The 27,964-nt window shown below is 35.8% G+C and overlaps 1 protein-coding gene across 4 annotated transcripts in view; it reads left to right on the top strand.

Moving 5' to 3' along the window:
- The window catches only part of CNKSR2 (connector enhancer of kinase suppressor of Ras 2), a 218,128-nt gene that overhangs the window by 116,863 nt on the left and 73,301 nt on the right, over positions 1-27,964 (top strand). Inside the window, exons 9-13 of one of the 4 annotated variants that reach the window (XM_030448654.1) lie at positions 27-173; positions 9,883-10,016; positions 13,611-13,822; positions 17,013-17,102; positions 18,642-18,856. In XM_030448654.1, the coding sequence (XP_030304514.1) occupies positions 27-173; positions 9,883-10,016; positions 13,611-13,822; positions 17,013-17,102; positions 18,642-18,856 (798 nt within the window). The remainder of the gene's footprint in view (positions 1-26; positions 174-9,882; positions 10,017-13,610; positions 13,823-17,012; positions 17,103-18,641; positions 18,857-27,964) is intronic. The other 3 variants (XM_030448671.1, XM_030448663.1, XM_030448679.1) reach the window with 3 other exon arrangements.

The following is a 27,964-nucleotide window of genomic DNA, read 5'->3' as shown; positions in this document are numbered from 1 at the left end:
ATTGTAATGATTTTACTGGTTACCAGGTGGGGTGGCAGTTGAAAAATTTGGTGAATGCACTGCGAGAGGATCCGAGTGGTGTTATCTTAACTTTGAAAAAGCGACCTCAGAGCATGCTTACCTCAGCACCAGCTTTACTGAAAAATATGAGATGGAAGCCCCTTGCTCTGCAGGTAATGAAGCTTAATCATAAGTCATACACCATCATTTTAACTATAGATTATCTCAATTATGCTTTCTTGTGCTTCATCTCAGCAGCATATGGATTTACTCTTGCATACTTTGAAAAATTGTTTCTGAAATTATTTCTCTGCAGTTTGCTCTCATAGGCTCAATTGAAATTAAACCTGTTGTTAGAACTTTTTAAAGCTAAGGAGTAATTGTCCCACTGTTTTACAATGCAGGAAAGTAGCCCCAGATAATTTTTCTCACTAAGGGGATACAAGCATGCTATAGAAACTGGTAAATTTTAGTTTGCCTTCTTTTTAAGCTCTCAGTGCAGTATAACATCAAAGAGGGGAGGAAAGTATCTTGAGTTCTCAGTTTGATCAATCATGGACTTACAGAAAAAAATATAAGGTGATTTTATTCAATAAACCACTCGACTATTAGAATTTCCTCCTGTAAATAAAGTCATATTCCTATCCATATCGGAGTTGTCCTTGAGATTGATCCCTTGCATATAACAAGGTGTAGCACTGGATGTCTACTGGGCCTTTAATTTGACTAAGTCTGCAATGGGCTAAAAAAACAAAGAATGGTTTCATTAAAGCTTTAATGTTTTGCTCTGGGATAAAATGTCACTGTGATGGACTGCTCTAGGAAATAAAAGTTATGTCCAGAGTGATGATAGCCTGTAACTAACAGATGGAACTGACAAATAATCCCCTTTTTCATTCAGTTCAGAAAGCTCAAAGTTTAGAAATTTAGTTTATTTGCATAAAAGGACATTCATTTTTATCACCACAATAAAAAGTCTAATTTGAAATTAAGTAAGTTTGAGAGAGAGACTTCTGCAAAGTTTGGGCAAAAGAAAAATGAGATATGGAAATGCCACTTCCAGTAGCTGTGGTCTTTGCCATTTAAATTATTAAGAGATTCATAAAAAGAACTAATGCTATGAAGAACTTTTTTCAAATATGTGCATATATATATATATAAATATAATTATCTTATAATGGTTAAATGCATCATTGTCTTTGAAACTGCCTAAGTTTTTAAATGATGAGATGTCTTGGTCTTTCAGATACAAAGTACTGACTAGGCATGTGACAAAAAGCTTTCAACCAAAAATACCTTATTTGTATCTGAACATAAAATTGCAAATCTGTGTGCATGATATGAGTGTATGAATGTCCATACTTAAAGGCTGAACTTTTATCATAGCCTTAGTGAGAATATAAATACAAATGAAAAATATACTGCTTTTTTATCACTGCTTTTAAATGAAGTCACATGCTTTCAGTCTAAAACATCTTTGGGTGAGTTTGGTATTTCTTTGGGTGAATTGTGTTATTCCCCTAGATATTTCTTTTTGTTTCACTTTATCATTTGCCATTAGAATAATTACACTGAAGACCCCAGAATAGAAGTTTCTGACATGGGCCATTGACCCAGACAATAGCAAAGAAGCAATTAAATCAAGATGGGCTACTCCGAAAGGGTGGCAAGAAATTCAATAGAAAACTATTTCCACCATTTAAACTAAGTCCAGTAGGAAAACGAGGATCCCTGTTGTCCTTTTGAGGTCAATGTGGTCACGAGCTGAAGTTGTGGCCCTGTTTGAAACTCCCCACTCATTTCTAGATGCAAAAATCCTGTGATCTTTTAGAATGTTTTATTTGGCTCTGATTTACATGTCAGCATGCTTAGTTCAATGCAGATACAGGGGTGTAATTCAAGTGATATGGTTTTGGGTATCTGTTCTGTACAAACCTGCACATCAGTCAAGTTTCTCTTTTTTACTCCCTTTAGCCAGGGCTCACACACAACATTTACTGGTTTGTTCATCCTGGCCTATTTTAGTCTGATCTGCTCTAGGATGAGCTGAATTGGCACATACCTCTTTATCTCCATTTCATGATAAGGAGAGTCTGGACAGCTAGCTCAAATGTAGATTTTCTGTATTAGATGAGTCTCATCTTACATAGAGGTTTTCTGTAATCTTACAGGTTTGGAGAGATCAGCAGGGTAAAGAGAGCATTGGTTTTGGTGTGGGGTTTTTTGCTGATAACATAGCAAATATGAGTGTTTTTAAGGGTTATATGAGTACTAATAGAGATACTGTTAAACATCAGAGATACAGTTCTGGTGTCATGATGATATTGTTCTGATTTTATCAAACATGACATCAGGAAAAGGTCAGAACCTCACTGAACACTTATATGTGAAGTGTATATATGTGTGCCTGCTGTAATTTGTGATTTTAATGTGAGAAACAACAGTTTTAAGTAGACTGAGTGAAAAAAGCTCCAGGGTGAAGCAGAGACAAACTTCAGAAGCTGCATATTGTAGAAATTTCTGTTAATAATTTATGCAGATCAGAAGTGAGCAGATATTAAAGTCAGCTGATCTTAAACTTTAAATGTAGTTTAAGTGGGAAATAGGTACTGTACATTTCATTAATAAAAAGCAGCAAAAGCAGTCAGAATGCAGTGTAACTATTTAAAAAATGAAGAAACTACATTTACTTAACAGAATTTACTTCTAAAATTTCTGAAGAAATCTTCAGAAAAGCTTTATCTTTGGTAATTGCCATTTGCCCCATGGCTGCTTTGAAATTTCTCATGTTCCTGGTTCATGTTAGGATGCCTTTCTTTAGTAGGAGTTTGGAAGGTTGTTTGAGAGGAGAGATGGAAAATAATAGCAAATAGAAAATAAAAACATAAGGAAAAGCAGTTCTTCCATCAACTTTAAAAGCAGGGGAAATTATGGTAGCTTCTTTTCCTACATCAGGATGCCATAAAATAATTGAGAATGTTATAACTGTGTTGTCATCACAGAGCTAATTTAATTGAACTATATGTATTATTCAACAGACGTGAGCAATAAAAAAATTATGACTCAGTAATAATTCTGTTAAAATACAAAATAAGAGCAAATTATTCAAAAGTATCTCGAATAAAGCATGGCAATGAAATTCTGATGAGCTGGGAATTAGGATCTGCAAACTGGCTGCTGTGGTTTCTTTGTTTTCTTTCTTTTTTCTGCAAATGGAGTGAACAGAGTAAAAATGTGGTGTCACGATGACTGAGGTGGGAATGTGGAAGTAAGGAGGCTGAAACAAAAGCTGAGCTTTTGTATACACCTTACCAATTAATATGGTTAGCATCTGTTGCAGCAAATATAGGAAGGAAATATTTCAGTGGATTTAATTGAGATACATTCACCCTGAGATTTAAATTAGGATATTTTTATTGTTAACCTTCAAAATTTAATTTCAGCTGTAAGTGAATAGTGTTCAGGCATTATTGGTAAATTGCATTCTGCTTGTTTTGTTAATAATTACATTTAAGAATATGAAGACTGCCATTTGCACCTACATGAAAAACTAGAATTAATGGGGAGATACTAAGTATGCCAGTTAAGTTGGGAAATGCTAGCCAAGTCTTCCAGTTAAGGCAGTATGCAGGTACTACCAGTGTATTAATTTGGTGTGAGTGACAAGGCATCTTGGGGACTGAATTATACATTCTGGTAATGAAATTTTTAAGAGCTTGCTGTCCACTGTTAGTGATCTGGATTAGCCAAATGCCAGCCAAACATTTGTGGTCTTTGAGTATAGAAAAAGCATTTAGTTGATTTGGATATTTATTAACTGGTCACTAATTGGCATGAATACTTCTTAGAATGTTGAGTGGTTTGTTTAGAACAGCTCTGACTTCACAACAGTCCTGCCAGGAATTACAAGTTAAATGCACTCTACATAAATATTGATTAATTCTTGGAGGCGTTTTTTTCCTTTTGGTATATTCTTCATTCTTTTCACAAAAGACTCAAGAAAGAAGAGGAATTATGCATCCCATATAGCAGTCTTAAACTGATATTAAATGGCTTGATATACAGTAAAATAATGCAATTTTCCTATGGCAAAGCCATAGGAAATGGTACTATGCACCATTACATAATGAGTTGGTATTTACAAGTGCATTAATTCCAATGCTAAGGTCAATCAGTAGAAAAAGATGAGCATCCTTTTTTTCCTCATGTGACCTGATTAAAGGAAGTTCTGGTGGCTTTTCTTGTTTCTTTTCCATCATTTGATGATTGTCTGTTTCAGTATCTATTAGTATACAACTTCTTGCAGATAATCAGAGTTCTCCCTTGATGACTTCTGGAATCATGTCAGAATTTGTGAAGTCAAGGGATTTTTCAGCCTGTGTTTTTCATTGCTGCTTTTATAGGATTTGAATTAGGCAGCTGTGGCCTTGGGGAATTTTGTGGTTGCCTTTGCAATTGAAGGTATTAATTAACATGGTATTGTAACATAAATATTAAGATGTTATGCCTGCAAGACAAATCTTACTAAATTTGCCTTTCAGCTACTTATTCTGATACTCTGATCCATTTTGTGAAAGCCAATAATGATATTTCAGATTGCAATGTTTGTACTTCTGACTGCTACTGAAATTGGTGAACAAACCAAATAAGTTTAACCTTTAATTTTTTTGTTTTTCTGACTTGACATTGAGGTCAATTAATTATCTTTGAACTCTCTAATTTTTGTCTGCTTGAAAAACTAACTTAAATAAACATACTCTACTCCAGACTGTCTCTCTCATTTCTCCTTTCCTCTTTGTGTTATTTTGGGGAGGTCTCAAAGGCAGGCTTCCTGAAGTGCTATTTGAACAAGGGTGGAAGGTTTAATAGAGAAGATCCTTGGAGTGTATGAAATCTTATGTAAGCTGCTATCATCATACCAGCAAGAAGCTGGCTGCAGAGTCCTCCTTTAATTTCTGGAGAATGCTTTATTAGGCAAAAGAAACTGGACTTTTGACTACAGTGTGGAAGACTTAACCCAGTTTCTTTATAATACAGGAAAGGAGTGGTAAAGCACCATACTGCCATGCTTCAGCTAATTTGGACTACGTCTTGCCAATATCACTGAAAAGGCTTTTAATTATGTCAGTGAGGTTGGGGGCAGATCCAGCTGCCAGCCACATCTTGTGTGTTGCCTTGGAAAAAAACCTTCTGACCTGTTTTAAATATACTGACATATTCTTCACCGAGCTTATTGAAATGTCAACTTTTGTATATTTAAAATATTTCACTCGATGGTTTTGTATGCAATTAAACCTTACCATTATAAAATCACCAACAGTTCAATATCTGCAGTTATTTTTAACAGACTTTCTTTTGGATTAGGTATGTATCATCCCTCTTCTATCGCATATTCAGCTTTTTAGCCTCCTAAGAAGCAACAGGAACTCTAACAGCAGAATCCTTGATTTGAAAGAACTCTTGTTGTTTTTATTTAGTTTCTCTTACCTGATTATATTGCCTCCTTCATTCATCTAGAGACAATTCCAAATCTTGTTTTCATCCTTCATGATTAGAAATAATGACTTAAATTTTTTGATCATTGATTTTGAATAAAATACTAACTTGTTTAGTCTTCAGTTGCTTAGTTGTCTTTTAACTATATGGGGATGGGACATTCTTTGCAAAACTGTTAAACTGGATTCTGACTGAGCTTTCCTACAGGATATGAATTAGTTAAAGTATGTCATTACTTCACATCATAACTTGTCTTATAAAAAGTTTATTTTATTGGAAACATTCTGTTCAATAAATTGTCGTAACGTTGGTCCAACATGAAAAATATATTAGCAGTAAAATCTGTTTATTGATGCAAATACTGTGTAATGAAGTTTTGTATCAGTTTTGCTAATATTTTTTAAAATTGTATATTTTTTTCTGGAGCAATATTTCTCAAACTATATATTGCAGCTTCTAAGGGAGTTCATGAAAGGTTCACAAAAACATTTAAAAGAATTTTAGATAGAATATATTAAATATCAATTACATTTATTGTTTAGAGAGGAAAAAAGCAAAAATGCTGACTTCCTTGGGGTACCCTCTCAGTTCCTTCAGGACTGGTTCATGGAAAAGCAGCAGTTAAGGTCTGGTAGCAAGAGGGATGTAGGGATTGCAGGGCACAGCTAATTGGGAATGGAACAGCCTCTGGAGGAGAGGGGAGTTACATGTCTGTGTGTTGTCAGTGAGTACTTACAGGGGCTTCTTATTTTCCTGTGTTAGAGAAACAGAACTGCAGTAAGTGGAGACAGTTGGCTGTCTGTTCCCTGACCAAATGACAATTTGGGAAATGATCCATAAAGACTGATAATCCTGAAGGAGGATGGTGCATCCAAAATGTTTGAGAAATAGTGCTCCAAAATGTATTGAAATACAGAGTTTGTGTCTGTCATCAGGTCTTAACCCATGCCATGGGTTAAGATTGATGCAGGGTCTTATGTGGGATATTTTTGAGGGTGTTCCAGTTTCAGTATGCAACTTCTAAACTTTGTCAGACTACTCCCCTGGGTCAAGTATTTTAACTCTTTGGACCTGAAAACTTTTTCATTTTATTGCTGTTTCAGCAATCTCACTTGCCTTGGCCAAGCTGCCAAAAGCGACTGCATCAGGAAAAATCTGTAGTCCTTGGAAGAGAATTAATTCAGTGGTAACCCTGATCTCCAAGGCATCCAATTCAGAAATACTTGAATGGAGTTCCATGTGTTTTCTGTTCAGTGTGGCTTCCTGTGATCACTGAATGGCTGCCATTGAGCTGGAGAACTACACGAGCTGATTTATTCACAGGTGCACAGATTGACTTCAACTGAGAGGTTGAGGTCTCTCTAAATTTAAATGCAAAATGCCACTTAGATGTACCATACTTATAGGCTGTGTTCTAAAGGCTCTCTGTTCAACCAGGAGGGCAAGATTTTTTATTCTTTATAAAATGAAAGCTGAACTACAGCACAAGTTGGTAGTTATAGCAATGCCTCTCAGTGTGCTGAGCTACTATCAGGAAAGATCACTTGAATGTTTTTGCCATACAGCAGTCCTTACTGAGTGAAGTGCTGGTAAATATTTAGGGTTTTTTTTTAAAAAAAACAAAACACAAAAGTTATCTATTTGGATTTTCTCCTTATCCAGTTGCACAACTTTCTGATTTTGTGGAAATATACTGAAGAGTTGACTCTGGCAATATGACCCAAATATAGAAAAAATATGAGACATCTCAGTATCTTCTGACAGAATCCCACAGTATTGTGCTTCCACCTGTACTAGGTAGTATTACAGTGTCTATCTTCTTGGGAGCTCTGGGTGCCCTGGGAAGTTGTACAGACATTGACATGCTTTGAGATACCAAGGTCATTCAGACTCTCATTAGTTATTCTGAAACTTTATCTCTGACAAGGGAACAGTTTAAGGAAGACCTTTTACCTTCAGATAGCTGACTAGCTTGTGGTTTTCTGTTGTAGACTGAACCATGTTTTTTCCTATTGCCCTCACTGTTTTAGCTACCTTGCCAAGCCAAAAGATGAACCAAAATAGGCATATGTCAAAGATGGATAAAAGCTATAGTGATTTTCAGCATCTTCCAGCAATCTGGTCTGGTCCCACTTGTGGGTCTGGTCTATGTATTAACAGGGACCACTCAAGTTTGTTGATAGGATCCACAGACTTCAGCAAATTGTTTCGGGGCAGGTTTTTGTTGGGTTTTTTTTTTTTAGTTGGGTTTTTTTTGTTGTTTTGCTTTTTCTTCAGAAATTAAGGTTAGATCATCACCATTTAACTAGTTAAGCCCTGATCTTTTAGGCTGTAACACAAGGAAAGTTCTATACCTCTAACCCTACAGCACCAGTCAGAATTGCCAGAGGTTCATCAACCTGTTGTAAGTCCAGATCGCTGTTATGTTTAGAATGATTTTCCTTATGTGACATAAACAATACACTCCTATTAATTGCCACCAGTCTAGTCTCCAGGGCCCCCTTTCCTTCTACCTGCCTCTTCATGCAGGTGGAGTATAGGGCTGTCTTCTTCCTTTAAAGAGAAGAGCAAATCCTTCTACCCAGCTTGTCTTCCTCTCAGTACTCTTACCAGTATGAGCAATGAACAACAGCTTGGGCTTAATAAGTCTAAACAAGGCCTAGGTCACAAAGTTATTTTGACTTACAGTGCAAATTAACTCTACAATCTACTCAGCAAGCTTCTTGTCATGGAAGTGCAAAGTATCAGAAAGGAAGTTACAAGTATTGTATTAGCAAGTGGGTCAAAAACATCTGTGGCTACTTTAAGAGATAAGATTTTTGTTTTTCGAAATGAGGTGTGTTTTATTTCTTTTTCAGTTTTGTTTCGGTTTGGGGTTTTTTTTTGCTTTTTACCCAATTTTTCCACCAACGTTATTCTTAATTTTGCAGACTTCTGTCTTCTTGTTTTTACTGGCTGTAAAGTCTTTTACCTGTCTGGTTTTGTGTGTGTGTCTCCCTCTCTTCCTGTAAATACAGTCAGTCTTTCATTAGCCTGACTACAATATGCTCACCTTAACCCTAATGTGCAAGGAATTTAGTAGTATTGCTGTTTACAGAAGATGATTTTCTAACATTCAAATAGCAAAATCTTGTGACAGTTCATTGCTGTAAAGGACTTGTGAAGTTTTAACAAGAAAATTTTAGACATACATTTTATTATATTTGAGATTAATAACATGTAACACAACTCTGTGCCTAAAACAAAGAAGTAACTGGCTAAAGGAAGAGGTAGATGCATTCCTAGGTACAATACATTATTCTTACATTTAGATTGAAAAAAAGGAACTCACAGAATGTTAGGGGTTGGAAAACACATGGAGATCACCTAATGCAACCCCAGTGCCAGGGTAGGTTCACCTAGAGAAGGTTGCACAAGATGGTGAACAAGTGGGTTTTGAATATTTCCAGAGACAGAGACTTTGCCACCTCCCTGGGCAGCCTTTTCCAGTGCTCTGTTACTCTTAGAGTAAAGAAGGTTTTCCTTATGTTTCAATTGAACCTCCTGTGTTCCAGTTTGAGGCCAGCTCAGTGATGGGTTTTTTTCTTGGTAAGCAAAATGGCTCATTGTTAGCTTATGGAAGGCCAAGGTTTTGAAAAAGTTCCTGCTGTTCAATTCTTGGGATTTTCTGCAGTGTGTGCATAATGCTACAGTGTCAAGATTAATATGTAGAAAAAAGAAAACTGATTATTCTGCACAGGAATGCCCTATTGGTCTGCCATAAAGTATTCTTAATAGTGCTAGCAGAGTGATCCTTCTATGCAACTGTTGAGTCAGAATTTGGAGGTGCTCTGCCATCAATTCAATGTGAAATGTTTGTGTCCTCCAGTAGTTATTTAGGTCAGAAATGATAGGTATTATGAGCTCTCTTTAATCCCAATATTTCTTCAAGGACTGACTTCCAAAAAGATGGAAGGGAAAAAACTCTTTCAAAATTAAGCATTTGTTTAATATTAGATTAATTTTAGGTTATATGATGATATTGTTGTAATTCCTGTTTTGCCATTTTTCTTTTTATTCTGCTTGAGTTTACCTATAATGAGCCAAGTAGCCTAAAGCTTTTGTTATTAGGTAGACACGTTATTAACTAGACTAAAGCAATCAACATTTTCTTCTCATTTTATTTTTCTGCAGATGTAGATTGCTAGAAAATCTTACAATAATTTCCAGCTACAGTGATTTAATAAAGTCTTCCTTTTTTCCAGTCAGTTTAAAAGCACATAACACATTAGAACCGTTAACTGTTTCTTTAACTTTCTGAACTATAACATGTTTATAACATTTTCAATTAAAAATTTATGATATATAAGGATAATCTTGATTATTTTTCTCTCTCTTTTGAACCAGCCTCTTATTCCTAGAAGTCCTACAAGCAGTGTTGCTACTCCATCAAGCACTATCAGCACACCAACAAAAAGAGACAGCTCTGCCCTTCAGGATCTCTACATACCCCCTCCTCCAACAGAACCTTATGTTCCAAGGTAAAAAAGATCACTTCAGGTGCAATCAAATGTAAAAAATATTTGTAAATATCTGGACATTCTGTTCATAGCCATTTATCATCCTGCCCTGCAGGATTAGGCTGATAATACTTTATTTTGCAGATGAACTGGTTACTAAAGGTAGATAGGCTCAGTCAGACCAACAATGATCTGAATCAGAGCCTTCTCTGCAAAATAAACAGCCTTTAGATAAGAAGGTTCAATACCCTATTTTCTCAAATATCAGGTCATCTGATAACATCAGATAACTGTCTGTAACAGTCTCATCCTATTTCAGAAGAGAAGTTTTCTGAAACCCTGAATCTATAACTAGGAAAAGAGTTTGTATCTGTCCCCTTCCCTAATAACTATGACAGAGGAAGGGAAGCTGAGCTAAAAGCGACAAAGGTTAAACTTCAACAAGAGTCGTGGTTTGTTCTGCTATAGTGCTTTCTTTAGGTATATTTGATCTGATAGTGTTTGAGCAATTTTCAGTGTAGTTTAGTGTGGTCACTCCGCAGTTCCCTGTAAATATATTTGCTACTCTGACCTCCCACCTGGAACAGTCATTTCTGTCTCTCCCAGGTCTCTGGGCTTGCTTGGACAAAGTAGCAGGTCCTGCTTGCAGAGACATCACTCTACCCTCACAGGACCATAATTCCATAATGTATACAGATATTGCTTTTCAAAAATTCTGACATAATTATGGCCTATGAATAGTCCTGAAAGTTCTACATGCTTAGACACAGGCTATCATATGTCCAGCCAATGTATTTTTAATTTACTTCTTGCTTTTCTTTTAGTTAACTTTCTTGGAAATATTGTAAGGGCAACATGTCCTCTCTTGTACCTGAATTTCTTGTAGCTGATTTTTTTAGACTTTCTAACCAATAATTCTTCTAGCCAATTAATAAGATGTATGACCTGATACTGACAAAGACTTTCCTGGGGGTTATCCAAGAGTGAGTTATATGGCAAATTGAATTGCCTAGTGGGGGAAGCTGTGATTCTACGATAAATTCTTAACTCTTCAGAGATACGAAAAAACCTTCTAGGGCAAAAGAATGACTTTCTACTTCATGATTTAGATGATATCACAAGCATTTTTTGAAGCTGTAAGCTGAGTCCCATGTTCCTTCTTCATCCCCGACTCATCTGTTACCTGGCTTGTTTTTATTTCTTGGAGAAAAAAGAAAAAAAATACCATTTTGTTTCAAATGCAACACATATAACACAATTGGACTTACATAAAATTACTGTTGTATTTCTGAGTGACAAAGGAACAAATGGAATACATAGTCTAGTTCACTATTTTTTTCTTCTAATTAAATAAAAATGTCAGTCATGACACTTGAATTGTGCATAGGGTTTGAATGTTTCTTTTACTTCTCTGATAATGATATTTTGTTATGTGTATGTACATATTTTAAGGACATGGTTTTCAGAAAATCCACAGGAAACAATCAATCCTTTAACACATTATTGTAAAAAAACTGCAAAAAAAAGTACGCCAAGCAAAAGGTAGCCTTAGATTTCTTACTGAATACAGTACTTACATGGTAAAGACCAGTTGCTCCTGAAAGTGGAACTGTGCAATTTTAAAAGTAGTGCCTTTGTCTGCTACGGATCACATTTACCACCATAAAAATACTTCCATTTGATAAGAAATGCATCCTCCTTTTTGAAGTATTTTTCATTAATAACCACTGCTTAGCAGTTATTGAATTCTGCTTTGGGAATCTGTATCTTCAGATTGCATTTTGGTCAGTAATTCTTAACATTCCTTAAATCATGATGATAATGAAGAAGTTTGGAGCAATTGTGATTGAATGCTCTAATACATATTAGTACAAGCTGTGATTTTACAGGGAGGTTAAGCTATGAAAATTTTTTATCAGTTTAATACTAATGGACTATACTTCATTTCACAAACATGTCACATAGTGTGCAATGTTTCTGAATAATCTGTTTTGGTATTTCATGAGGGTTTTTTTTCCATGATTAACTATACTGAAGCATATCTTTACTTGAGGTATTATCAAACTGTTCAGCATCTGTTTCTCAGTTGTTGCCATTCCAAGGGGAGAAAAACAAAGAAACCCTGATTTAGAATAAAAGCCTCAGTATTTTGATGTAAATTGTAAAACTCTGAAGCCATGTCACTTTGGTGATGATAACCAGACATAGTACAGTTGCTGATATAACTGCACACGGGCAGCATGAGAGAGAGGAACTAAGAGTTTCCCCGTGACACTTGATTAGAAGTTCTGGTCATAAGTCAGTGCCTGCTCAAGTTTGTTGAATAACCTTGGGGGTGAAGCCCTCATTTGAGAAAGGTTTGCCTGGTGGCTCTGCACTTCTCTCCTTGCTCACAGTAAAGATTCCTCCAGCTCAGGGTACCCTCCATATCACAAAGGTTTTCTTCTGGCAGCCCAATGGTAGCTGCAGTATCGATCAGTCCTTGCCTCTTGGATGTAAGTCTCCATCCTGTTGCCTTTCCATGACTGGAGATGAGCTCACAGCCCCAGTGGGGCTGCACTGGCCCCCTCTCAAAACCTGAACCCTCCCTGCTCTGGCAAAGCAAGTGTAGTGGTCACTGTCATAGCCACAGACAGCATGAGCTTTTTTTTCTCTGGCTGGCTGGATCCCATGAGGAGGTTTTGGTTCATCCTCATGTAGAGTCTCAAGCTACCAAGGGAAGTATGGAGCAACACGCTGGCCAGCTTGGGACTCACATGGCAGTCCAGCGGGGAAGAAGTGTTCCAAGGAAGGCATGAGGCTCCAGCTGCTCTCTTGGCTGCCTCATGTATTTTCCTGCCCGGAAATTACTGTCTGATTAGGTCTTTTAATCCACCTCCAGCCACACTCCTGCCACGAGGCTGAGTTCTGCTTCATCTAGTGCAAAAAGAGGGCTCTTACCCCAGGCACAGCTTGCTCCCTTGCTTGATGCCTTTGAGTAGTTTGCTTTTTCAGAGAAGGCAACTGTGCTGGGAAGGAAAAAATCATCTTGGAGGTGTGTACACAAGCTACAAAGTGTGCCTTGCAATCCATTGCTGTCCTGGGATGTACCTACACATGGATGTACCTGTACAACTTCTAGGCCTAAACTGATTGTGCTCTGTACATTATCAGCTCCTAGTTCTTCTTGCTCTGGATTTAGTTTGTAAGGATGTAGATTAAATTTCCCTGTGTTAGCCACATAGGTATGTCTTAAAACTCTCTGATGTATTTATAAATTCAAGTATAAAGAGGTAAGGTCAACATTCTTTCTCTTCACTAAATCACAAAATGAGTAAAAAAAAAAAAAAAAGAGTAAGTTGCTTGCCAGCTTTATTTTCACGATTCTTTTCAAGAGAAACCAGTAAGATGGATACAGTCTGTAAAAGAGCTGAATGAGCAGAGATGTGTGAGGTAACTGTTATACATATGTTGTCTTATCCTGATGTTGCTATGAGTGCATCTGTTTTGTGCTTATATAAAATATTGACATATTCCCATGTTTATTGAAATATTCACAGTAAAAACAAATCAAAACTAAACAAAACCATCAGTATCTTATCCCAATGTATTAAAAACTTCTCTTGTTTACTTAAGGGATGAAAAAGGAAATCTCCCCTGTGACGATGTCGGCAGACATATAGTGGGCAAGCCTGTTCATACAGGATCCGAATCTCCAAACTCATTTCTTGACCAGGAATATCGGAAACGCTTTAATGTGGTTGAAGAAGATGCAGTTTTATACTGCTATGAATATGAGAAAGGAAGAACAAGTGGTCCTGGAAGGAGAGAAAGCACACCAACATATGGTATGACATTGATCTAATACGGATAATCACAATTTGTTGATTTTAAGATTTTCATGTATCTGCTTTATTTTAACCATGAAAATATTTCCAGGGGCCATATGTTTTTTCTAAGAATTCTGTACTACTTTAATTCAGTTTCAAGAGTTTATTCTGTATAAGAAAACTTAGTCACTTACTATGATAGGGAGGGCAAGTTCAGGTTTTTTGTATTATTTTTCTGAATATCAGTTCTATAATTTTGTTAATTTTGCAGATAAACCTCTAGTGTCATTTTATATTAAAAAGAGTGCCAGAAGCCTGTATATTTTTACTACATATAGAGGATGGAATTATTCTTCAAGTATAAGGGCAAGACTTGCATGGATTTAAGAATTCCAGATTAGGAAAAATGGCTCAGATGTAATAGTTTTAAAGAAAAAACCCACTTAAGTTTTACCAAGAGGTGGCATGGTGCTTTCCTGTGCATTGCTCTCTAAAATCCTTTTATTTTAGTCCCAGAAATGAAGTGTGAGTTATGGCACTATGTATTTTTTGTAACACTGTATTAACCTCCTATAACTTCCTGTATGAGAAGTGATGACTTCATGTGTATACCAGTTCCTCTTTACCTGAGGTTAAATGCTGTCCAAGGAGGAACTTGGCATGTAAAAACACACGTGTATTCATGCTACTTCCACATCTTGGATTTTCACTTAAGGTGAAAGCGCTAAAACAATTTCTGGTGAGAGTTTTTGTGTTCAATTGGAATCTCCCCAGGAACATCATGTGCCCATTGCCCTGTCTCTTATCCATGTGACTCCTTGTATATAGGGAGTTTCCATCTTCTTTGTAGCCACCTGTTAAATACTGGAACACCGAAATAGCTTGAGCTGTGTGAAGTATCCACAGGACCTGGAGCATTGTGCTTACACGTCATTAAAGGGTACATTTTCATAAAAGGCAATCCTTTTGATTTCAAAGTGTTCTCTGGTGTTTTATAACCATACGCACAGTGTACAACCATTATAATTGGTGCATACAGTCAGTTCCATTGACAGAGATATACTCTTTGATCCAGATATTAGATTTTAATACTGCTGGTCTGCAGTGAAATAGAACACGTTTCTTCTTCAAGGACTGATGAATCCATTATTTTGTTACAGGATAGCTCTTTAAACAGGTTTTTTTATTCGTTATAGTAGCCGAAAGGGTTGTAAATATGTGGATCAAAGACTGCACTGAAAATCAATCATTATTTAACACATTTCTCATACAGACTTTCACTGTTGATCTCACTTCTGTTTTAATGAATTCACACTGTCAGGTCCATTTTCATTTAAGTGTATTTTTAAAAAATATTACCAGTTCAGCATTAAATTCTAAAGTTTCCCACATGGCATTTGTTAGCATAAGATTTGTGGCTAGCCATGTCCTTAGGATTTCACAGGAATCTGTGAAACACTTTTCTGGCTTATGTTGACCCACCGAAGAAGTTCAAACACAGTTCCAAGGCCTAGAGAAATAGTTGTTTTCAACACATACTCATCATTAATTGAGTGGTGGTGTTAATTTTTTTAATATAATATTTCTCAGTCCTCCATGAGAGGTTAATAAGGCCATCTTATGGTTCTTTATTGGAATCTTTTTGACAATGTTAACAAAGAGATTTCCTTTTTGTGTTCTTGCTGGCTTCCTGCTGTAGCATAATTGTTGCTAATTGGCCTCAGAAAGCTTCTGTTCACATCCCAAGGAAAAAATTTTCTTGTGTGTATTCAACAGGAAAAGGAGATTTAGAGAATCCATGGGGGATAACAAGATTAGTGTAGGTAGCAGGTAAATGAAACTTGACTTTAAGGGAAGAAGCAAATTTGGTCATTGCAGTTTTACTGCCAGATACAAAAAGCGCATACTTTGAAGAGCTAGAGATTTGGTAGAAAATTTGTTGCGGCTGTAGCTTTTGGTAACAATCAAACTTCACCTGATTATGTGGGTTTTGTATCTTTTTAAGTGTGCAGATACTTTCAGTAATGTACTATGAGTTTAGTCTTACAAATAAGTGAAAGTTATATTTGTAGAAAAAGTAACATTTGAAAGTTACTTCTCATCAAACATGAGCTGAATACCTCCCCGCTCAGGAAATGGCTTAACTGTGTGGTCTGAATCTCACCAGCTTCAATCAGACTTAAATATGTGTCAATAAATAGTAAAATGTTACTATTTGAAAGTTACTTCTCATCAAACATGAGCTGAATACCTCCCCGCTCAGGAAATGGCTTAACTGTGTGGTCTGAATCTCACCAGCTTCAATCAGACTTAAATATGTGTCAATAAATAGTAAAATGTCACAAACAAAATGTTAAGTATTTAGGTTGTATTGCCCGAGCAATGATGTATTTGTGACCTGATCCTGTGGTCTGTACAGAATATATATCTTTTTTTTTGTCAGTTTCAATTTAACCTCAAAAATTTGGAATTGCTTTTATGTAGAAGTTTTCTACTAAAATAATTAATGAGACTTCTGAAGTTTTTACTTTAAGCTCTGCTACTTTTAAAAACAAATTATTTTACCACATTTCAGTTTTGCAACCAATTAAAAAAAAAGCAAGGACTCACCCTGTAGTGAAAATACTTCATTTTCATTCTTCCAGTTACTGTGCCATATGCTAAACTAGTCTGTTTTGTTTCAGTATAGTACTAAACTTGCTAAAACTTCAGACCCCTTTAAGTGACCCTACTAATCTGCATAGCACGCTTTCACTGAATCTCCAGCTGTATTTGTGGAATCTTAAAGCAGAAATCATGGCTCACACAATTTTATGAAATCAGCTAGCAGCTTTGAAATGAAAATTTAAAGGGTATAATAGTCTTCACCTCTTCTGTCTCATGCTGCCTGAAATCAAAGTGAATTTACAAATAGTAATGTACTTTGCTTCCGGTGGATGAAACACTACAAAGGAACTTACATCTAGAGAATTTCTGCTTCTTTTCTTACTCGGTCACTGATGGATCCATTAAATACTTAGCTGCTTCTTCTCTGTTAAAGCAAATAGAACTCCAATCTTAACCTCTTATTCAGAGGCCATGCTGGATCCTCTTTGATAGGCAACTGTGTAGAATAGCAGCTTAGCACATAATTTGTTCTTTTTTCTAAAGAATGTTAGCTTAATGCTGCCTTATGGTGCATGTTCTCAATTTTTTCCTCTGTTTTCAGGGAAACTAAGGCCTATTTCTATGCCAGTAGAATATAACTGGGTGGGGGATTATGAAGACCCCAATAAAATAAAAAGAGAGAGTAGGAGAGGTAAGTGATCTTACCACATATCTTGTGCAAGGCATTATGGGTTTTATCATGCTTTAAGATGTATATTTCAGCATCATTTTGCTGCTTGCTTAGATATGTATTTTTGTAAACCTGTTTTGGATTCTTTCATTATGTATACTTAAATTTTTGCAGTCATTATTAAGTTTGAGGAAGTTGCTCAACCAGGCAAAAAAAATCATGACTACCAAACCCTGAAGTTAGCTTAACTTTATATTGGCATTTTGTTGATTTGGCTGTATTATCCAGTCCATTTTGAAACTGGCCTTAGTTTATAATACTAGAGGGCAAATGTATGATTATTACTGATAAGTATTGTTATGCTTAAATGAGAATAGTATGTCACATTTTTCTGTCTTCGTAGTTCTTTTTGGATTAAAATATTGTAGAGTAACATAAGATTCACCTCAATCCAGGATAAGTTCTTCAAAATCCTTGCTTGTGGGGCTCAGATATGTAATTTCTATTACAAATTATAGCCTCTGAGACTGTTATTGCCCAGGAACAAAATGTTACAGTAACGATAGATATTTCCATAAAAATATTAACTGTTTTGTAGGGATCAAAAAAAGGGAGCATTTTCATATTAATAGGAAAAGAATAGAGGACAAATTTATGCTTCTTTGTAAGCTCTTGCTTGTGCTGGGGTTGTGTGCAGTTCTAGTCTCTTCATCAGAATTGAAAAAGGTTTAGAAGACAAAAAAAATTATCAGATGTATGGAGTGGCTTCCAGACCCGGGTCAATGCAGTAGGCTGGAAATTATCAGATTGACAGATTTTTTGGGCAGAACATAGTAAATGTTTATAAACTCATGTGGAATGAAGTAAGGAAACAGGCTTGTCACTGTTTTTCTCTGAAACAGGACCTGAGAGACATCCTATGTCTTTGTTGAGTGCTGATTAAAAATAAGATCTGACTCTACATACAGTTTCTGTTTGAACTAAGGAACCTCTTGCTGCTGAAGGAGGTTGTGAATCCTAAAAGTTCACATTTATGCAAGGGAAGACCAGGAAATTTCATGAAAGACAAATGTAAATTCACAAACATGGCTTCTGGCTCAGGATGTCCCTCAGCTACAAGCTGGTAGATGCTGGAAGAGTATTCAGGAAAAGTATGGATGATGCTGTAAATTATCTCAAATGAATATTCAAAGCAAAGTATTTTAAAGTGTATGGCACCACAACCAAAAGAAAAGATTGCAGATATGATCATAAGTGTATCATTGCTCACTTTTTGAAAACTGCAAGGCAAATTTTATTGATTTGAGGCTTCTTCTATACTCTGTTCCTTTTATTGTCAAAGAAACCAGAAAACTGCAAGAAACATGAATTTTCCCTTCCAAAACATTGCCTTCTTATTATATCCAGACAAAATAAGCAGATGGGCTTTGTTAATTACATAGTCTCAAAGAGGTAAAAATTGACAGTAGATCTTAGGAAGAATATTATATATTTTGGAAGCAGAATTAACATATGTACAACAATTCACAATTACATTTTGTCTTACTTTTCTTTCAACAGAAAATTCATTGCTCCGCTATATGAGCAATGAGAAAATAGGTCAAGAAGACTACATGTTTCAAAGGAATAGCAAAAAGGATACTGGGAAAAAGTCCAAAAAGAAGGGAGATAAGAGTAGTAGTCCAAGCCATTACTCACTGTTGCCAAGTTTACAAATGGACTCATTGAGACAAGATGTCATGGGCACGCCTGGACCAGAAACTGCTTTGTACCACGTGAGTAAAAATAATATTTTTACAACAAAAATTATTGTTCTGTGCTTGTGATGAGAGACTGTATTGTTTTTATAGAGGTGCTGAAACCTTTTTCAGGCTGCTGCTGTTGCACTGATTCCTATTCTTGGGACAATAACTAGACCTCAAAGAAATATTTTAGAGTTCTTTATTTTGCTGTTTCAAATGTGGAATGGACACCAGTGTTGTAACTCCTTTAACTCAGAAGATGTGATGTTTGAGATGGAGTGTGGTATCATTTACTTTCTACTAATGGAAAGAGAAGTAGCAGCAGTTTCCAGATGGGCTAGAAACCTTTCTCCCAATATCTATGTCACTCCAGTATGTTAAGTCTTTTCAGATGACACTTTTACTTCAGGTACTTGGAAGACCTAATAATGGCAGGAAACCTTGTGGAAGGAATTTTTTTTTTCCTTTGAGGCAAGAGGAGTCCGAGTGAGTGAAACTTGTTAAAAAATAGCCCTCAATAATTTAAGTAAATGTGAGGGAAGGGATTCTGCTGATGTAAAAGGAAAATTGCAGTAACTGGCTAGTTTTAAATGTGCTGAGAAAATGGAGTGAGAAGATCACAGAATATTTTATATACAATATCACATTCACCCCGTCAAAGTATTTACATTTTAGATGTGAATAAAAGATGTCATCATACAGGAATATACACACAGTAACTGTACAGCTAACAATAGAAATAATTGAAATTATCTTTGTATACCAACAAAGAGTATGTAATTTAGATTGCCAGTGTCTAAGGGAGATGGCAGGGGGCCTGTCAGGCAGTCTGCTGTGAAAAACTGGCAGGTGGAGCCTCACTGAACTCATGAGAGACAAGTAACCTGTTTCCTCTTATAAAACATCACTACGGATTATTACATTATAGATTAATTGTGTAGATTAATTGAAACTAACTGAGCCTTTACATCTGTTTACACTACTTGAGTGCTTGGTCCAGTGGCTTCTAGAACTCCTTAGTGCTCTGCAGTGTAGAGGTGACTCTGATTAATTTCAAACAAGGTGTCATTTATCATTAAAAGTAAGTGCTTGTGATGCACTTAAATTAAATCAAGTTCCCAGGTGCAAGAACTGCTATTCCCTTTCTTTCTCATTGTAGTATTTTAGGTATGATGATAAACTTCTTTTCCTTGCATTATTTCTAACTTTAGTTTTATGCTCTTTTTGTGAGTTGGAAATCTGACAGTGGGATTTATTTGAAAATTTCTGGATACATCTGAACTGTTAACACCACAAATTTTGCTGGTGGTCTTCTAATCTTTTTGGTGCATCATTATCATTAAAGGATGCCTCTATAATGCCATTGAATCTTAAGCATCTCTTTGGAACTTTAGTGGGACCTTATTTATTTATAATAGTACATAAAGGCTATTTGTTCTTCAGGATGCAAGTTGGTATTGATGTAACTGTCTTCGAAGGAAAATGCATGAAATAAACAGAAAGGGGAACCTCAAGCTATTTGTTTGTCCCTGAGGAAATGGGAAGGGCCCCTTCACAAAGCATTTGCAGCCCTCTGCAGTTGATTATTGCTGATCCTATTGCTGGAAGACACCTGGCTGTCTCCCTTTTTGAGGTGGTGGCACCCGAGTGTGCTGGCTTATGAAACCCTAATCTAGTCTGCAGATTGGGCTACATAGCAAAACTAGAGGCTTTGTTATAAATCAGACAGAACTTTTCTTAAAATCTTAAATAAACAGTGCAGTGACAAGGGAAAGAACAGAATACAGATATATCAAGGAGCTCATATCTGATAAGTGATATTTTTTATAACAAAAAGCACAATGAAAACATGCTTGATGCTTAAATTGCTAATTGCATATTAAAGATGAATAAAAAAATAATTTTTCCAATAATTTTTACATATTTTTTACAAATTTTACCTAGTTTTCATTAAGACTTTACACTGTCTGTACATAACCCTCTGGATGAGCACAAGTTCAATGCAGAGGAATGGTGGTAACTCCCAAAACTACACTAATATTAGTAAAAGAGACTGGGGGTTTTGATTTGGATTTCTGTTTGGTTTGCTGTTTTTTTTAAACTTTGTGTTTTCTCATACTAGAGTATCAGGTGAAGAGAGAATACTGTGACTCTCTGTGCTGCATACCTCACACCAGTGAATTTTCTTGAAGTTTAGTTCCTCCCAGGTAGCTGTAGTTGAACTTTACTATAGTGCCTCCATGGTTTGTATCAGATCCCAGTACTAGAGAATACTCTAACAGGCTTGCTGAGTAGTTCCAGTCCCTGATTGCTCATGTTGTTAAAAGTTTACATTTTTTAGCCTGTGTTTAAATGGCTTCTGTGTCCAACCTTAATTATAAATGTACCATTATCCTCTACGTTTAAAGGTATTTTGTTACCTAATTTTATCTCCCAGCATAGGAACTTTGAGATTATAATCAAATCATTTTCTAGCCTTCTCTTGCTTAAAAGAAATAGAATGAGCAACCTGGGTTTGTCACCAAATGTGTGTTTTCACATCCTTTCATCATTCTCATAATTCTTTCATCTCCTCATATTTAATCCTAAAGTACCCTAAGTATCCTAAACATCCCTCCTAAAGTATAATTGCCAGAACAGGGCATAAATTTCCAGGAGCTTGGTATAAAGGTAATACATCTTTTCTATTCCTGTTTACTATCTCTCTACCTTAATACCTAAGCATTTAACTGTTTAAAGGTTTGTTTACCCATTTTAACAATAGACCTGTAGTGAGAGTATGTTTATTGCTTGGTTTGGGTTTTATTTTTTCTGTAATGTCACTTTTCCAAATCATGCATTTGCAGGACTGATATTTTCAATCCTATTATTTACATCTTACATCTTGTTTGTTCTTAAATGTATAACATTGTGTGTGGTTGGCCATGTTGAAACTTGTGTAACTTGTTGGGTATGCTTGCTGAGAAATCCCTGTCTCTGAAGCAGCGCCAAGGCTGAAATACCAGAAAGAGCTCTGACACCTCGAAATGGGTCTCTGAGATTCCTAAGTCCATGGAGTATTGAAGCTCCAGGAATCCAGAGCCTGCTGTATAATAGAACTACCAAGCCCTCTGTTTGGAAATTATCTTTTTACTATACATATTCTGAGTAGTTTTTAAAAAAAAACAAAAACAAACCACACTTTTTTTTTCTTGATTTTCTGAATTCCCTGGACTGTAAATGCTGCTCACCCAGCATTCAGCTCTTGTGTCATTCACCGGTCTTTTATTTTCTGTTACCTTTTTTCAGTGCCATTTTCATTCTTTTTTTAGTCCATTGATATAAATGTTAAATAATCTTGGTCTAAGAATGCATCCCATTAGTTAATGATTAATTCCCCTTACAATTCCAAGCCTCTTTCCTTTTGAATTTTGCAGCTAGTGATGTGTGCAGATTGATGACATTTAAGTGTGAAGGTTTTCTGCAGGAAAGCAGCTTTTACAATTATTCTGACTTGAATTCCTTACTTCTATGCCTTTTATAGATGTCTCCATAGAAAAGTCTTTAATCAAAGAACTACACTAGTGAATTAAATTGCCACAACATAAATAGTATGTTTTTGACCTATAAACAAAGTGGGTGACATTAAAAAATTACCATGGTAATTCAGAAGTGCGTGGTTGTTGCTTATTTGCTTACAAGTATTTAGAAAAATGCCAGCAGATTCAAATTCTTATATTCTGAAGTGGTGACAAGAATAGGACAGTTTAGTGTTTTCCTGACCATCAGTATACTAATTTGCATTAAATCACTGCTTTTAACTATTTTGTTCATATCTATGACCTGCCATTACAATCAACAATGGTGTGATCAAGGGTGCATTTCAGATATGGCCTTGAAAAATGAACAGGATTTGCTTGTTTTGCTCATGGTGTAGTTGTTAAAATAGCAAAAGAAAAACTAATTTGTATTATGTCTGTGAAGTAATGATCTCTTGTACCCACTGAAGATTTTTTTTTTTAAATCCTCACCTCTCTTCACCACTTTGCTTTGTTTTGTTTCCTGTTCCAGAAGGTTTTTCCAATCTGTGTTGACTTCTAGCCAAGTTGTAGCTTTTTGCATTCTATTTTTCTTCCTCTGCATTGCAAAAGAAATACCTATACAGAATTTAATGTTTTTGTTAAGCCAAAGCAAATTGTTTGAGCTGTTGCTAGTCTAGCATTCAAGGTCTTGAACGTGATCTATTACTCTAGATGTAAAATGGTGCAGTTAAAATTACTTTGGACCTTTGGGGCCCAAAAGATAAAAAGCTCTGACACATTATTATAGTTTTTTAAGTTCATTATGTTACTGTGTGGGGGAATTTCCTTGGTACATTGTGTTTTGTTTTCAATGAAGGCAAATACTGTTGTTATTAGGAGGGAGATAGCATTGTGAGTCAAAAGAAGTTCCGTACCAGCTTAGTAGTAATATGGTCCTGTCTGGGTCAGTGCAAATTGGTCTAAAAACAACATTGCTATGGTAAGAAAAGGTTGCAATCTATTGTATAGAGTAGGGAGTTGTATAAGAAGAAGTAAACTTGCTTACAGACTGTTACCAAACTTACAGCAATAACCTTATATTATTGACCTTGTTCCTTCTAACTTCCTGCCTCCTATCCCTTTGCCTTTTTCAGTGTATGCACACTTGTTCATATGGATTTAGCAATACCTAAAGGTTTGCTTGTTTAGGAGAAGTGACAAAAATGCAACAGCTTCTTGCTTTGCTAACAACCAGCCTGTTTAAAACTGCTTAATTGGTTACAGGAATTTTCATGGTTATTTTAATTGCATTTAAAAATAAAGTAAGTATAGTAGCAAGATGTACTACTAGAGTTCATATGTCTGGATAAGGTGGTTTAAGAACAGATGCAGAAAATAAACGGAGGATTTGTGCCATAGGGATTTTGCTGAGTCTACATGTGCAGATATGTACACATGCACTATCTTTAATGCTCCAGGTTTACTTTAAAAAAGGGAGGAATAAAATAAGAGCCATCAGTTTGAAAACAAAGCTCAATAAAGTTGCTGTATGTTTAGCAAACTTTTTTTTCCCTCTTTAGAAACGTGTAACTATCCACATGGTTGGAGTGAACCTCTTAACTCACGTAATTAATTTCTGTACTTGCTTCAATGAGCACCTACAGAGAGCTAAGCACGATCCTTTCTGCTCTGTCAGTGAGGACACTTGAGGTAACATCAGTGAGGGATTTGGCCAAATTTACAGTTTTAGTTTTCTCCCTCAGCCAGTCCTCCTGAGGTTGCTGTACCAGTTCAGCTCAGTGGGTTTGCTCATGGGTCCACATCAATCTGGGCATGACAAGTTCAATTTGTTGCAACAATGATCTTGTTGGACATTCTGTAAGAGAGGATTTCCTTATGTCCCTATTACAGTTTTTAGCTGATAAGATAAATGGGAAAGAAGTCAGCAGCTTTTAAGAAAAATAACTTTCCTGCTTAAATGGTGCATATTTTCAGATATTTCTTGACACCCACCCACCCATCCAGAAAAAAAATACAGGAAAATGCTTTTTAAAAGTTCAATTCAAAATGGATGTGTTTAGGTGTTCTCAATACAGAAAAAGAATTTACCAAAAGCTTATGATTCTAAAAACTTTATAGTCTCCCACTATTTAAGTGGTTGATTTTCTCTTACTCATCCTATTCCTCTTTGAAACAAGACTGAAAGTAAGGAAACAAAGAAAATTCTTGAACAGTACCTACATTTTTAATTAAAATCAATGAATTGAATAGGAATGTATTTATGAAACCTTTAAATTATAGACCGCAGCATCCTGCATTTAAGAAAGTGGAGAGTGTATGCACAAGCTGCCTATCAATTTGTCACAAATTACTTTTGAATAGAGATGGCATCTAATAAACATGATGTATTGGAAAAGTATTTTTAAAAAATGAAAAAAAAATAAGAAAAGAAACAAAAAACCAACCAACCAAAAAAAAAAAAAGCAACAAAAACATCAACCAAATAAAACCTCAAAACCATCCCACAGAAAACATAGCAGTTTGTTATCTTTGTAAGCATCACAGTATTTTAAAAGTTTCTGTTTCATGAATTTTTGTTACAGATATTTGTAACTAAATGAAAATAAGTTTGTGGGGAAAAAAAACTTGACGATTGATTGCACAGATTTTAAGTAGGAGTCTGAAATCTAGGATGTCATTGTACCATTGCAACAGATGGAATTGGAACACTTCCTTCCTCAGAACGTTTGATGTCCAACTATGGCAGCATTTAAATACCAAGGCTGCCTTTTCTTTTTTGTCTTCCATTTTCACAAATGTCTGTAGTTAGATTTGTAATTATTATTGAATAAAAGTCTAGCAGTTCATATCAAAGTCCAATTTAACCTACACATGGAGTGAAAAATATTTTCGGTATTTCCATGGTTTTGTTAATATTTGTGAATTAGTGTTGCTCCTTTTTTATCTTCATTTAAATACTGAAGCTTGCAGAATGATTATAGACTTACAGGCATAATCATCAGCAAAGGAAATTTTAAACTCCTTTAAAATGTACTTGTATTTGATTTAAAAAATTATACTTGTGTTAAGTTAAAGTATTAGTATATTTACATTCCCAGCTGAAGAACTGCACTATATTTCAAATAACTCCAGAAATTAAATGACCATCATGAACAATTTGTGAAATATTTCATAATTGTTAAAAATTTCAATCTGTCTTATACCATAGTAAAAAAGGATTAAAAAGGTGATTTCTCTGCTGCTTTATGGCTATTTAGCCCATAAGAATGTATCTAAATATAACAGTGCATACGCTAGCCACTGTAAAGGCAGGAAAACAAAAACCTCAGTGGAAAATAGCACATATACTGTTGAATACAATTTCACATGGAAAATGCTAGCCTTTTCATCAATAGCTGTTTAAGACTGGCTCCCAAGTAGGCTTCTAGATGCCTCACTAGTACAAGTTGAATAGTCTGAAGTGCTGTGGTGCCCTAATTTTCTTCTCAGCTACTTGTATGTTTATGAAGGTCCAGCATAGCTTGGCTCTGATAAAAACTAAACATTGGGATATCCATCTCTGGAGGTCAGTGGAACATTTCTGACTTTCTTCTGTATATCTCACCTTAGTTTTTGTAGCTTATGGAGATGTAGGAGAGCACTTTGGCCTGTTCTACAACTCATCTTCTTGTTCATTTTCCAATCAATGAGCCTGTAACAAGGAAATAAGGCTGTGACATTGTCTAGGTCCATGTGTGTGGAAATGGAAAGAGCTTACCATTCTGTTGTGATGTCAAACCAGAGCTGAGTAGGCTTATGAAATTGCAGAATAATCTAGTCTGGAGTTCTTTTAAAGTACTCAAAAAGTCTATTCCAAAGGAAAAGTGCTGTTAACCTATTTTATATAACATAATGCTGAGTACCCAATTTTGCTATGAAGGCATAATGAGCACCTAGCTTGTATCCATTCCTCTTGTCAGCTTCCTCAAGTATAGTTCAGGTATCTCTGAAGAGTTTCTCCAAGAACTAATAGCAAAGAACAATAATTTAAAATTTCAGCAAGAGGAAGACAGGGAAGAAGAAGAAACACAATGGAAAATTCTTTCTGTACTGCTGTCATGAATCTGAAGCACCATCATGTCCCACAGCCAGAATCATCCCATTTGCTGTAGGCAGCTTTGAATTGGCACAGGTTGGATTTCTTTCAGTTGAAGACTCATGGTTTTATGTATCTGATTCAGACAGAAGAGCAGCATCTCTCACATTCTCAAGCTGGAATAGTGTTTCCAGCCCTTGGCCAGCTCCTTCACTCCAAAAAGAAAACATCTGACTGCTGTATGTATTCCTTACTTTGAATGCCACACTTTGGAAATGTAAGAAGCACAAATCAAGTAATAAAAATAGTGTTTACATTCTTAAAATCAATGTAGGGAGTTCATCTAGGCCATAAGTGAACGATGTGGCATATAAAACAAACAAAATACTGAAACCACTAAGTTAACCATTAAGCAAAATATGCCTGACTTGTGACAGTTGGAAGTGATGAGGATAGATACAAGATTGTTGTGCTGAAAGGTATGTAGATATTGGGTTTGGATTTGGTAAAAATCGGCTCTGAAATAAATCTACATTTCTGAGAGAAATGGAAGGAGAGAAACAGCATGCAACTTCCTTGCTAATGGAAGATGTCATTATATTATTTTTAGACCATTGCAATCAACATAGAAAAATAGGCTTCCTGGGTCTGGTACTCTGCTATTGCAGTTAATCACCTTTACTTTATCCAATTCAGATATGTATTAAATTCCACTATTCAAGCATAATATGAATTGCTGTTGCTAATTATGGGACCAGTAGAAGGTGTTAAACTGGGTGAATGGATGGCCAGTCATCATAATTCCAAGAAAAATGTTGGAGAGTGGGGACGAAAGAGAACAAAATTATAATTAGCCTGCTAACAAGAGAAAGGCATCATTCCTAATAAGTGTGCTACAGAAAAAATCCCAAAACAAATACCTCAAAAAACATCATGAAGTGAGTAGGATAATAGGATAATTCAGTCTGGGAAGGACCTTAGGAGGTGTGATGGGCTTTGGCTCAAGGCACTGCTTGGCTGTCCTCATAGGAAATAAAGTTGGAAGTGAGTGATAAAACAGACATTTCAGCAGTAGCTGACAGGATAGCAACTTGCTCAGATTCAAGGCACAGTTTCTGTTGTTTCATTTTCTGTTTAGCTAAAATTGTTTTATGACAGTGTCTCAATAACCTCACAGGTGTTTTGCCAACTCTATATTCTTAGTGCTTTGAACTGAACACTGAGGAGAGTGGATGTGCATATGCAGCTTTTATACTTGAGTTCTGGTTAAGCATACATTTTGTGAAATAGAGATATTTCACCTCCTCAGGAGAGAGTGCTAAGTTCTTTTAATTATATGGAATAATATCTGTATTGTTCATGGGGAATATTATTCCTGTCACACATGAGGGAATATTTTCACATCTGCATTTCTTCTCTTACAAAGAAGCAGATAATACCATGAATTTTCTGTTACTGGAGAAGCGTTTGCCAAAATAAAATTTCAAAGTATTGAATGTGGGAGATTATACATCTGTTTCTATACACCATCATTTTTATTAAAAT

Source organism: Calypte anna, chromosome 1 (assembly GCF_003957555.1).
Source record: "Calypte anna isolate BGI_N300 chromosome 1, bCalAnn1_v1.p, whole genome shotgun sequence".
In the NCBI taxonomy this organism is placed as follows: Eukaryota; Metazoa; Chordata; class Aves; order Apodiformes; family Trochilidae; genus Calypte; species Calypte anna.
Note: the sequence above shows the minus strand (reverse complement) of the source record. Positions and strands in the feature narration are given on the sequence as shown.